This window comes from Panulirus ornatus, chromosome 31, assembly GCF_036320965.1.
Source record: "Panulirus ornatus isolate Po-2019 chromosome 31, ASM3632096v1, whole genome shotgun sequence".
In the NCBI taxonomy this organism is placed as follows: Eukaryota; Metazoa; Arthropoda; class Malacostraca; order Decapoda; family Palinuridae; genus Panulirus; species Panulirus ornatus.
This window is the reverse complement of record NC_092254.1, coordinates 7,590,001-7,602,497: the sequence shown is the minus strand read 5'-3', so window position 1 is coordinate 7,602,497 and position 12,497 is coordinate 7,590,001. Positions and strand designations below refer to the sequence as shown.

General features: G+C 36.7%; 1 protein-coding gene and 1 long non-coding RNA gene across 3 annotated transcripts in view; one reads left to right on the top strand and one right to left on the bottom strand.

The window, feature by feature from the left end:
* LOC139758798 (steroid hormone receptor ERR1-like) overlaps positions 1 to 12,497 on the bottom strand; it is a 301,766-nt gene that overhangs the window by 237,432 nt on the left and 51,837 nt on the right. For both annotated transcript variants that reach the window (XM_071680612.1, XM_071680613.1), the window contains exon 2: positions 8,652 to 8,682. In XM_071680612.1, coding sequence (XP_071536713.1) covers positions 8,652 to 8,666 — 15 coding nt within the window. In that variant the 5' untranslated portion in view covers positions 8,667 to 8,682. The remainder of the gene's footprint in view (positions 1 to 8,651; positions 8,683 to 12,497) is intronic.
* Positions 1 to 12,497, top strand: part of LOC139758800 (uncharacterized) — a 281,740-nt gene that overhangs the window by 240,297 nt on the left and 28,946 nt on the right. The gene's annotated exons all lie outside the window — the stretch shown is intronic.

Here is a 12,497-nt window from a genome sequence, read left to right as displayed (position 1 = left end):
CTTTTTGTGGCATACGTATCCTGGTATGATTGCCTCATTAGATAGTCTGTTTCTCTCAACATTATCACCATTCTCATTTAACTTCGTTTGGATCAGGTACATAAAAGCTCTGAAAACCACCAAATATCAGAGAATCCAGTAGAATTCTGAATCCTCCTCTTTGAACCACGTGAACAATAGTGATGATATCTGTAGCGCAGCCCATTTGACGAAGGAAGGAATGGATGATATTCGCTATGTATGAAAGAAATCACCACGATTTGGTCAGCATGGGTTGGCGAGGCCAACGTTCATATAAATGGGCCTTGAACTGCTTGCCGTAACTCACAAGTCTTGTCGTGCTTCGAAAACTGTTTCAGTTGACATTTTTCAGTGAGGCTGTCGGTTCTTTTAGAGTATAAAACTGGTACATGTGATGCGACAGAGTGAGCTATTATAAGGGTATTGATCATATAGATATATATTGCATACTATATTGATTATATGTATGTCTGTAAACCCAGTGATATATAATTCCGTTACATTCATCGTAATATTTGAAATCCATACATGTAAAAATCGAAGATATTGCTCTGACAAAGGGCCCTGTTTTAGCAAGCGGTATGATAAAAAGGTCACTTAATGTAGCGCATGATGAGAAAATTTCGCGATAATAGTCTGTCGTGGGCCTAGCCATGTTGTAACGAGTTACAAAGTTAGAGAGGGTAGTTGAAGGTTGATAGCGAATGAATTAGTTATGATGGATCACACTTTTTGGCTGGATCCTGTAAACAACATATATTCACATTTTCTTTCACGGCTCAGTATTTACAGATGCTGTTTCTTTATTGCAGCTGCATGTTCGCATGTTCACCTGATGCTCCTTAAACGTATCTAAAGAATCTCGTTAGTATTCCTATCATTGGTTTATCTCGGGATGTACTGGATGGTTGTTAAAGCCAAAATTAGTTAAAAGAAATTGATTGCAGTGGTTATTATGCACTGCATTAACCACTGCTAATTTAATCTAGAATTGTCGTCACTTAACCTAATTATTCATCTTGTGAACAAATTAAAATAATTGTAAAATTAGTGCAGTATATCGTTTTTTTTTTTTTTTTACTAGTAAACAGGATATTGTCTTGCTGTGATTTATTTTCTGAGGTTCGTTTTTAAAGATTCTGGATGATTACTTGTCGTATGTCGGATGTCAGCGAATGCGTGTGGTGAAAAGTACTTTTTGTTAGTGCGAGTGTTTTACGGCAGTGTTAGATGACGGCATTACTCCCGGTTTCTGTCACTGCCGTTGAGACATCTTTCAGGTATGTTATTGATTTTCATAGCGTGAAGGACATTTTATTGTTAATGATACACTCAAAAGGTCGGTGTCCTTCCTTTTGACAGCATGAATCCCATAGCAAATCGTTTTCTTTAGGGGATAATCAAAGGCTTTTTGTGACGAGTAGTTAGTTTTATTACAGATTCGTAACATGTTTAGATGTTATTTTTATAAATAACATAACTGTTTTAAGTTAGTCGTAACTTATTTAAATCTGCCATTACCTGTACGCCAGCGCAAATTTGACGAGGCTGCCGTTAGATTACGGTATCCGATTTTATGAAGTTTTATTTCGCTTTACAGTTTCTTAGTATCTGCAGAGTCCATTTCCCTGCCCCCTTTTTGAAGGTTCATATTGGCAGAAATTCTGATACATTCGAAATCACATAATATCCCCCAATGTTGACTTCCGTTTTACAAAAACTGGAAGTCATGGAGTCTATTGAAAACTCTCAAAAACATTAATGTTTGTGTTTGGGTCCTGGATGCTGACGCAAGATTTGGCATACTATAAAAACCAGATTATACAGTTTTAGATGCCATGAAAACGCAACTGTAAACGTCACTTACTTAGCTCTTTGTGGTGATCAATACTGATAACTGTATGTATTGATATTTGAAAATATAAGATATATGAGAAGTCAGCAAAGCAGGTGATAGAGTCGAAATAAAAACAATTGGAATAGGTCGGCAAAACACTGTTTTACTCAACCAGTGACGACTTTATAGTCAGTAAATATCCACAGCGCTTGAAATATTCATATTTTCCATCATATTCTCCTCTCCACCGAAATGGCATGGGCAATATCAGAATTTAACTAGACATTCTATGGCACGCCAAACTCGGTTACTAAGGCATATAAAGTTATTATTGTGACTTTTTTGGTTAGTTTGCGAATGCTTACTGTATGTAGTAAATATATATACGACTCGTAAAAATAACATGTGAATAAACAGTAAGGACAGTTGTTGATAGAGGTTGTAAAGCACCGCAATAACAGGTCACATTCACACCTTAGTGAATGGAATGCATGTGAAATATTGAAGTTAGATCATTTTAGTGTACAGTAATATATATGTACCGACTGTATATGCATAAGTACTTTATAATTAGGAATATAATTGGTCTGGGTAAACAAGAAGTAAACCATTATGAGAAAGGATTGAGAACTCTCCGCTTGGTGTAGTCCTAGATCTTTCCTGATATTATTTGTCTGGAGATGCAAAAAAAAAAATTGGATACATGATGTACCTATTTAAGTTTAGTTGTGTTTGGGATGTTAGTGTGTGCTGGAGTAATCGCTGCCGTGCTTTAACATAAAAAGAATTTGCTGAGACCTCTCGGTGAGTGAGCTAACCATAATGATTAATGAATGATGAAATCTGATGTTGACGAGAATTTGATCAGGTATTGGTTTGTAAGTCGGGTGTTATGGATGTGAACTTAAGCGTTTCATTAACGCGATAAAGTATATTACTGCTATGCCTCCTAGAGGGTCACTGTTTCTCATGCTGGGGTCGGCTGACATGAAACTTGATGGCTTATACTTTGTTTCATTACATGTTGCTCTTATCTAAGTCGTTTTAAGGATTTTATGGGGTCAAAGGCCACACCCCTAAAATGTATGTGGGCTGCTGCTCCTTACCATCTTAGTCAAGACTAAACGTTGCATACCTTATACCTTTCCGTGAATGAGTCACAGACAATGCTCAAAACATGTTTAGTGATAGTGAAAATGGTGGTGGTGAGCTATTGTGTTCACTGTTGTGAGTAGTGAATGCTGTGAGTAATAAAGAATATGACAGTAGTTGATGGTGAACATGGGGGTGAGTGACATTGAACATGATGGTGAATTATTCGTATATCAAGTATGTGACATTACCATTTTTGGTTTTCTTTGTGTCAGAATCCACATAAAGACAATGTTGGGTATTTTGGACATTACTTGGCCATAGCCTTTGTTTAGGAAATTTGATACCTTGATGTATGTGCACATATCCCACATAATGCTGATAGATTTTTGACAACCATTTTCAGCTTCATTTATAGGTCAGAGGTTACAGAAGTTAGTCACATTTGCACTATTTTCCTCCCCTCATAAAGTATATTAATCCATCTGTTCATAAATTAATAACAAGGATTTATTAACAGGTTGATTGTATATTGCTTCCAGTAATTTATTGTCATAAGCTAATTGAAATTTCATGATATACCTATTATCTCATATATCTATGCCATTATAAAAACATTATATAAATAAAGGAAGACTCAGTAGAATTGAGGCACATTAGAAGTGGGATGAAGTAAGTCACATGTATATCAGTGTTTAAAGTAATGCACTGAAACCAGATAAATACCAGTGCTGCTGTCAAATTACATAATTACTAGCATTATTGATTCCTGACTCCACAACTGCATAGTAAGTCATGGTTAAAGTATGATTGGCTGTTGTAGGACATATGGAGAGATGTAATGGGTTAAAGAACAGAAAGTTAAATGATATGCTGAGGAGCAGAGGTGGACAGAGACAGAACATGCCAAAGGCTTATAGCATTAAGGCACATCCCAAGCTACATACATTAGGGTGCTCCAGATCTCATATCTTTTTGTTGCTGTAATTATGTAGAACAATGCTAGGCATTATGTTTGTGTGAACAGGTTGAAATGGTTAAGACACTGGCTTGCGTGCCTGCTGGAGAACATTACCTCCAATAATTGCAAGTTTTCTTATACTTGTAATAAAATTCATGCTTTGCTTCAGTTATGAAGTATGAATATCAAGTGATGTACTGTTAGGTAAAGGTGATAAGTGTTAGTATGAGTCGTCAGCAACTTCTCATTATTCAGACCGTAAGCAATGTATTAGTAAAGGTTGTGTACAATATGCCAAAATGTGTTAAAGTTTTTGGTGAAAATTGTGTACAGTTCCCAAGGAAATCTTTAATTGTAAAGATTTACTGTAAAGTAGCAGAGTAGGAAAAGTGAGTTTAACCTGTGTGTATCATGAGGCAGTGTTTGGTTTATTCCTCATAAGTTTGGAGACAGCGTGATCTTCCAGAAGCAGAGATGAGGGTACATATTGATCTTCTGTGAGGAGAGTCATAAGGAAATTGGTAATCTCTCATGAGAAGTTGGTGTGGAGACATGGTGCAGTCGAGTTGGCAGAAGTCTTCAGATGACTTAGAGTTAACCCATGATTGTGTCTGAGGAGGAAAGTTTCATGTGGACCAAACTAGAATCGTGAGAAGATGAAGACTCCTGTGATCAACTGGGAGTTTTGCATGGATTCTAGGAGGGTCTGTATTGCTTTGGACGTCTATATGGTGCCTTGGCACTTGTCATACCACTTGGTGATATTATCCCTTGGAGACTTAGGCATATGTGAGTTTAAGTAGACTTCAACTAGCCTGAGTGCTTTCATTGACTGATATCTGTGAATTTTGGGCAGACTGTTTGTGCATGAATGGGGATTATGGTTAATTCTACTCAGGTAGACGTGTAGAAATAATTGAATGGAACATTATGTAGGAGTCTGGAAATAGTGCTAGAGTTGCCAGCAGCTTGTTTAAAGGATGAGGCACAAAAGGCTACAATAATGTTTTGGTCTCTATCATTACATCAGGTTAGCCAAACACCTTCTTACAGTGCTGGCTATCGACTGTTTTGAATTATTCCAGCAGTTTACGTTAGTGGTTTTTGCCTCTAATTGATGTTGACAAAAAAGAGGAATGGCTGGCTATATTGAAATCAGAGTCAAATATGTAAGCCTTCATGTGATTCCACATTTTTTATAAAGTCTTGATTTTCCTTACAGCCCTGCAATCCAAATACAGTTATTTTGTAACAGCAGTTATAGCTTTACATGTTTATAATTTTCCTGAAAATTAATTGTCGTACACCTTTAGTGTGTATGATTATGAGCACCAGTTATTATTCAATCAATTCTAATGTTTCAGTTGTTTGGAAAAAAATCAGTCCTAGAACTAAATTGATTTCTGAAAAGTCTGTGCTGAATTTTTCTATAATAACTATTTTATCTTTGCTTTAGAATTAGAAATAATTAATACCTGACTTTCAGTAAATGTTTTGGAGCTCTGAATGAATTAATTAATTGTGTAAACAGACAGACATGATTATTAGTTATATTTTCATTTAAAACTTGTCAGAACGAATATTCATTTTCATACGTAAGATTTCAAAATGCCTTATAATGTAACATTTCAGGCTTCATGGCTGAATTGGCTTGATAAAGATGAAAACCAAAAAGCATCTTTGTTATTGGAAACAATCAGTTATGTCAATATTCTGTAATGAGTAGTTTTTAGCCAATAATTTTCTGTTTCAAAAAGATTCCTTTCACAAATTAATCAGCTTTACAGAGGAGAAAACATAGCCTTTAGGGAACTTCATGATAGCAAAAAGTACATTGTGTCTTTCATGAGGGGAAATATAGTAGCCAGGACCAGATCCTGCTCTGGATGACAACAGATGTGTATATTGCAGCTTGCTGTAGAAAATCATGCCACTGCTGTGTTGTTTATTGTTATAGGTAGCTTGGAACAATATTTCTGTTGCCTTCTTGTGGTAGATTTCTTAAAATCTTTCTGAGAATGTTTCCTTGTCCAGCTTCATATGAATTTAGCACAAGTTCTGGAAAACTAGAGCATCATATCTAATATCTAAAGGTGTAGATCCTTTATCTTTCAAGATCTTGTAAGAACTATATTTGATAAAGGTTATATTAGCCACATACAAAAATTGCTGCTCATGTCAGAGTATGGTCAGAAAATGAAAGCTGGGTTGTCGTTTATCCTGTGACATTTTCCTTTTTCTTATATATACTAAAAGTTATTTTTCCTTCTTTTTTGCTGTTACTCATCCTTGTAAGATAGTATCAAGAACAGAGATGACTGAGCCGTGAAAGAAAAAATCCTTGCTTAGCTCCCTCCTGTATTCATTCTTCTGGAAAGTAATACAAAAAGAAAGGATTTCCAGCCCCCTGTCTACCACCCTTCTTAGTTGCCTGCTACAAAACTAAGGAGATACATGGGTAGGGCTCTTCCTCTCATATACCCAGGTATAATTAAAGGTATTGATTTTGAACATTTTAGGCTTGTTTTGTGTATTGACCATCGTTTTACATCTGAAAATATGTTTATCGAGAAAGGGTCTTTTGTTGAAAAAATATTTATGCATGTTAGCAAAATCTTCCATTGAAGAAATTTAAAGTAGTAATCCCCACTGCTATATTTAAACTCTGTTTATTTTGATATAAAGCTGGTCAGAAAAACTGTGGTAATGATGCAGAAGGACTGTTATGTGAATTGCATTCATTATTCAAATGTCCAACATGTAACCAAGATTATCTTACCCTTTAGGCACACAGTAAACTCCCTAACAACTGGCATGATCACAACATCTACTTCCTTAAACCTAACATATTTGGGAGTCCTTTGAACTACTCACGGCATCTCTTTTTCACTTCAGTTTTTCCTCCATGGAATTTTTGCTGACAAATACCTCCTCCCTCATTAAAGGAAACTCCAGGAACGAAACAAAAAATACAAGTGTAAATTTATTAAGATATCAAAATGAAAAAAATTGTATAATTTTTTGTCGTCTTTTCAACAGATTTATAAAACTTTTTAAGGCACAGGGACCATTTGTTTTTGTATTACTAGTAAAATGAAAAAAATTGTTGGGTTACATACAAACTCATTAAGAAAGATGAAATGCAAGGTAAGTTAAAACAGAACTTATGAAAACTGATAAAACAGAACTTATGAAAACTGACTCAGTACTGGTAATTTCATACCTTTGACAGCCAACTGATTTATAAGTGAAACCTTTACAAAGTTGTGAGTTTCATAAACCCAGCAGAAAGATGCATTGTATTTACATTTCTAGTACAAATAACCAAGAATCAAGATGCAGTGTTTTAATATTTCTGTTAGAGTATATTGCACGTTTGCATCCATTATCTTTTAAGATTTAAAAGGAGAATCTGCTATGGGAAAATACCAAGGAATTTCCTTGGGGTATACCAGAAAATGAACTAACCCTTATGAGAGATGAATGAAAGCCTTGTAGTTGTGAATTGATCCTTATCTGTTGGTATGAACTCAAATCAGAAACAGGTCTAACAGAATATGACAAAGTGAAATACTGAAGAAAATTATTATGTCTTACCATAGTTTGGGATGACAAAAGTACATAACTGGAAAAGGATATGAATGCAAGTATTCCTTGTTTACTTTGTAGGAATTACAGTCCTTCTCTTGTCCTTGAGTATTTCTTAACTTTATAGGAAGTAAAATCTTTCTCTTGTCCTTGATTGGTTTTGAAAAGTCTTTCTCTTGTCCTTGATTGGTGTTTGAAAATATGTCAGATCAAAAAGTGGTACTAGAGTGAATAATGCCAAGGAGAGTAACCGTCATTGAGGGGAATGGGAGGGAGGTGGGGACAATTTTTTTCCTTATCTTTAATATAGGATTTTGAAATTGTGAAGATGATCGTTAAATGGAGTGCCTGGAAACGTTCAGCAGGTGTCATGTTGTTTATGACGAGGAAAATGGCCTTAAGAAGAAAGAAAATATGATAAAGCGACTACTGCTGTTGCTACAAATGATAATGATAATAGCTGGTATTTATCAACAACCGATAATACCTGTACTGCTGTAACTTACAAACATTATTAGAATGCTTTTGAAAATGAGTTGAATATACAAACGTTATTAGAATGCATTTGAAAATGAGTTGAATATGATAAATACTAATGATACAAATAGCATTGCTAGCATCATATTTGCACGGCAACTCTTCTAATATTTTATTAGAGCACACTTAAACAGTCGATAGTATTTCACATGCATTAAATACTTGAAGAAACTGCTGTAGCTGGACATAAACGAATTAAAGGTTTTATATCTTGATTGGTTTTGTCACTGTAATTAGTAAGGGTAAAGGATAAGATAAATGATTATGTACAAATCATGTTAGTGACAACTACGGCTTTTGGATAGAGATGTAAACGCGAATTTTTTATGTGTATACAGTGTATCAGATCTGTATTACGGTAATTACTAGAACTTAGAATAAACTGATGTTGAGGATTGCTGTTTAGTGTAATTTAATAGAACATGCACTGTAAAGTTGTATGTAAAATGGTTTTGTTGACATGATATTCGGCGGTTGCTAATTTGTGGTAAATGAAATATATATCTACTTGATTGCATTATTCAGGTTTAGCAATAGTACATTTTATCAGAGCGACGACAACACCTGCATTTGGTTTACATAAAGTCTCACTTATCCTAGTTAACCTAATCTTACCTTAATTATCAGCATAACTCAGCCATTAGATCTGAAAAAGATTGTAGTAATTGGTTAATAATCTTATACAAGCATTGCAACTCGAGTAAAGGTGTTGTTGATTTGTTAACCAGCTCTCGTTTACATACTGAAAGAAATTTCAGCAAATTAAATAAAAGGGAGACAGTCTCATTAATTATAAGAAAGAAAAACCAGTATGAGAAATAATTTCAGAAACACGGATGCTTCAATCTTTCGAAAGGAAAGGTTTATTTACTGTTGGTGTTTACCAAACAGATTATTGAGAATTTGTAGCGGCAGATGTTCAGGGATTCTGCTAAGCTTGTGGTGCACATGATAACAGAAGCATGATAATGTTTTGGCGTAAGCCTGCACCCCCTCTTTTTTTTCACGAAATGAGTGTTTCATTTTAAAAGAACGTTAAAGGAGCCTTTCGCTTGAAAAGAAAAGTTGGATATTTGTTAACATTCCTTGTATCTGAAAGGGAATAAACTAATATCAGCAATCAGAAATACTCACCAAGAGTGTGGTGATGATGATCTATGCTAATTATGATTTGCTTCCCATTGTTTGAGGTCATTTCTCTTGTTCAGGAAGTCCCCATACCTGCTCGGTAAAGGACACACCTGACAGGTAGGGTACGAAAGGAACGCTCACCCATTTCCTGCCAGTAACATGAGAAGAGTACAAAGAATACAAAGGAATTCAAACACCAACCGACCACTGGGTCCCGTCATGGTTGTTTGTGATAGCGGAAGATTTCAGAGATTAGTGTGGTACGAGTAGATAGACATATAGATGATTCATAGAGAAAGCTCAAATAAAGTTAGTGGTGGAGTTGCAGCGAAATATTTACCGTCCTTTCTTAAACGTACCAACTTTGAACCACTGAAATTGAAAAATCATTCCGTTAAGTTAGCATTTCTGTAGAAGACAATGTACCTCGCCTTATTCGAGTCCACTGGAAGAGCATTTCCATTCAAAGTGGGTCACGGGAACCTGTCCTTTAAATTGGGTATGTTCAGACACACTCAACTGTCATTAAACAAACCAAAGGAAAGTTATCGAAATCATGAGAGTATTGACCATATTGTATCGTATTTTATTATTATTTTTTTTCTTTTTGTAATATTCGTGCTTAGGGAAATTTTTGGCGGACCGAGCCCGAGAACGACTGAGTGACCTTTTCACGGTGGCTTGGCGAAAGGCAACGGTGCACCTCAGACGGAATGGGAGGAAGACTCATGGATTGTCCAGTATATTGTAACTGTGAAGTGAAAACGAACATTTACGTTATTCAACCCCATGAGTACGTTGGTACACCCCTCGTGCACGATGGTATGACCCTTGTTTATTGGGAGAGGGGGGGATGGCCCTAAGGGAGGTTCATGCATGTCCATTGTGCTGAACCTAATTTTTTTTTCTGACTGATCGTATGATTCAGATATTTCATTTTGAAAAAAACTTCTCAAGATTTTATACTTCTCTAGTAACTCCATAACTCTGCAGGTAAATCGCAAAAACCCATTACGAACCAATCGGATTATCTTTCTCGAAGCAGTCGAAGCGGTAAGTGAGCTCGGTCGGATACAGTGATTCTGAAATAAGGGATGTAGATTTCTATTGTTGGTGATCTCCTGTAAATGGTTTCTTCACAGTATAGCTGTGTTGCAGGGCTTGGGGATTCATTGTTAAAAGAAACAGCAAGATATTGTCCGCCGCATAGTTATCATCATTGTTAATTTAGTATCCATCCGTTAGCATGGCGTAAATGCAAAGTAGCTCGGGTAATCTTGGCGTTTTGACTATCAGCGTATAAGCCGTGGAGGAAGATAGTTTTTAATTCCTTGAGCACGATAGTACTATCCTATGTTTTGGTGATGGGGACTTTATCATGACCCTTAAGTTTCCGGTCGAAGGCCCGGCCATCATCACGGAGTTCACTCACCAGTTGAGTACATACACGAAAACGTGCTACGTATTATGTGTAAGTCTCCTTGTATCAGGTTATCAACTCCGATTCCCCCATCGGCGTACCCGAGCGCCACTATAGGTGGCAAGGGAAAGCCTAGTCTTGTTTACAGCAGACCTCACCATGGTTAAGGCGTGGTGGGTGTGACCATGGCATGATGGGGAACCGTCAGCGTTCGCTACAACGCTGAACGTGAAATGCATTTGGGTGCATTAGTGGGAAAAGGAGGTTAGAGTATTATGAACATGTTTTCGTCCGAGATAATTAAATTCAGCTATTCATAGCGCTTTTAATTCTAGAGGGCCTGTGTTTCAAGTTCGTGACACCATGCACATTGCCGTGAATGCCACTTTAAACCAGTAAAACTTTGCAACACACACACACACACACACACACACACACACACACACACACACACGAATATAGTGCACTTTTCCTAGAACACATAATGCCCTCCGACAACGAGGATTAGAACCCGGGGTTCGAATCCTTAATGTTGGAGGTCCCTCTTCGATGCATCTACGGCACTCAGGAAGCTGGCCACTCCCACAGGTCAGGACCGATGGTAATAATGTGTTCTTATGTCTCTCTGTGCAGGAGTGCAAGGCAGTTGAATGGTAAGTGCATGTTGTCTTTACTATGGTAGTTGCATCGTGGGCTTGAAGGGTCCTGGGATGTGTTGAGTCGGTGGGGGATGTCTGATGTCCAAAATCGTAGACGGGAAAGTGTCACTCGTTTTCTGGGGAGTGTGGTTTCAGATGGATAAATGTCTGGTGGGGCGGCGTTTAAGGTTGAGTTGGGAGAGGACTTTTTTTTGTGTGTCAAGAGTCACAGTCAGTTTGGAGGACTTTTTTGTGTGTGTCAGAGTCACAGTTGGCCTCAGTGTTTTGCATGGCATTATTGTCTCGCACAGTGAGGAAAAAAATATACTTGAAATGGATATTGATGTATGTTTTGTATCACCGGCCATACTGCTCTTGTTTAATGTAACTGACAGTAGTGGAATCGCTGTTACCGTTGATAAAACTCATGATGAATTTTGCTTCTTGGTAAATTGAATATTGGTAACATTCCTTTTTATTGTTGCTTGACCTCTTCAACTCGACGGTACAACCCTTAGTGATAGCCTGACCTTCAAGGACCTATTTTCTTCACAAGGTGCATAAGAAAAGTACGTCATTTATGTACTTGCACAGCGAAGTTGAAAATGGAGAGATGAGTCATACAAGGGAAATCATTATCAGGGTGTAAACCATGCCTATCATTATACGCTATCACACCCATAGCCGGGTACGATTTCATAATCCTTATTTTTTCTGGTAACTTAACGTATTTGGCGCGATTTGGTTTACCTAACTCATATAAAAAGAGAGGCGGCGTTTGTACAAAAGTCTGGTTTCGTATGAAAAGAGAGGCGGCGTTTGTAGTTTAGTTTATTCGTACAGGATTTGGCTAGGTTCCCTATCATTAAAGTAGTCTTTAAATGATTGCTTTATATTTGAAATGAATTCGTCTCTTCAGCTGAAGGCCTAAAACATGATGTGTATATGAAAGATGTACGATGAGCACCTATTTAGTTATCCTGGATATTTTTTTTTTTTTTCTAATGAATTTTGTCTTATGACACGAAAGTGCATCCTTGTTAAATTGAAAACTGTGGTTGGACATTAACCAGAGAACATGACGGTGGAATATCATGGAAGATGAAAGACATTTCTTAGACAATAAAAGAAGAAAAGTCGCGTGTGACGTTTCAATTTTTTTTTTATTTTTCGTTTTCTATTAGCATCGTTTTACGATATCTTAAAGAAAAAACGCGGACAATAATGGGTTCACTGAGGCGTTTGGGGGGATTCTCGTGTCAGTATATACTA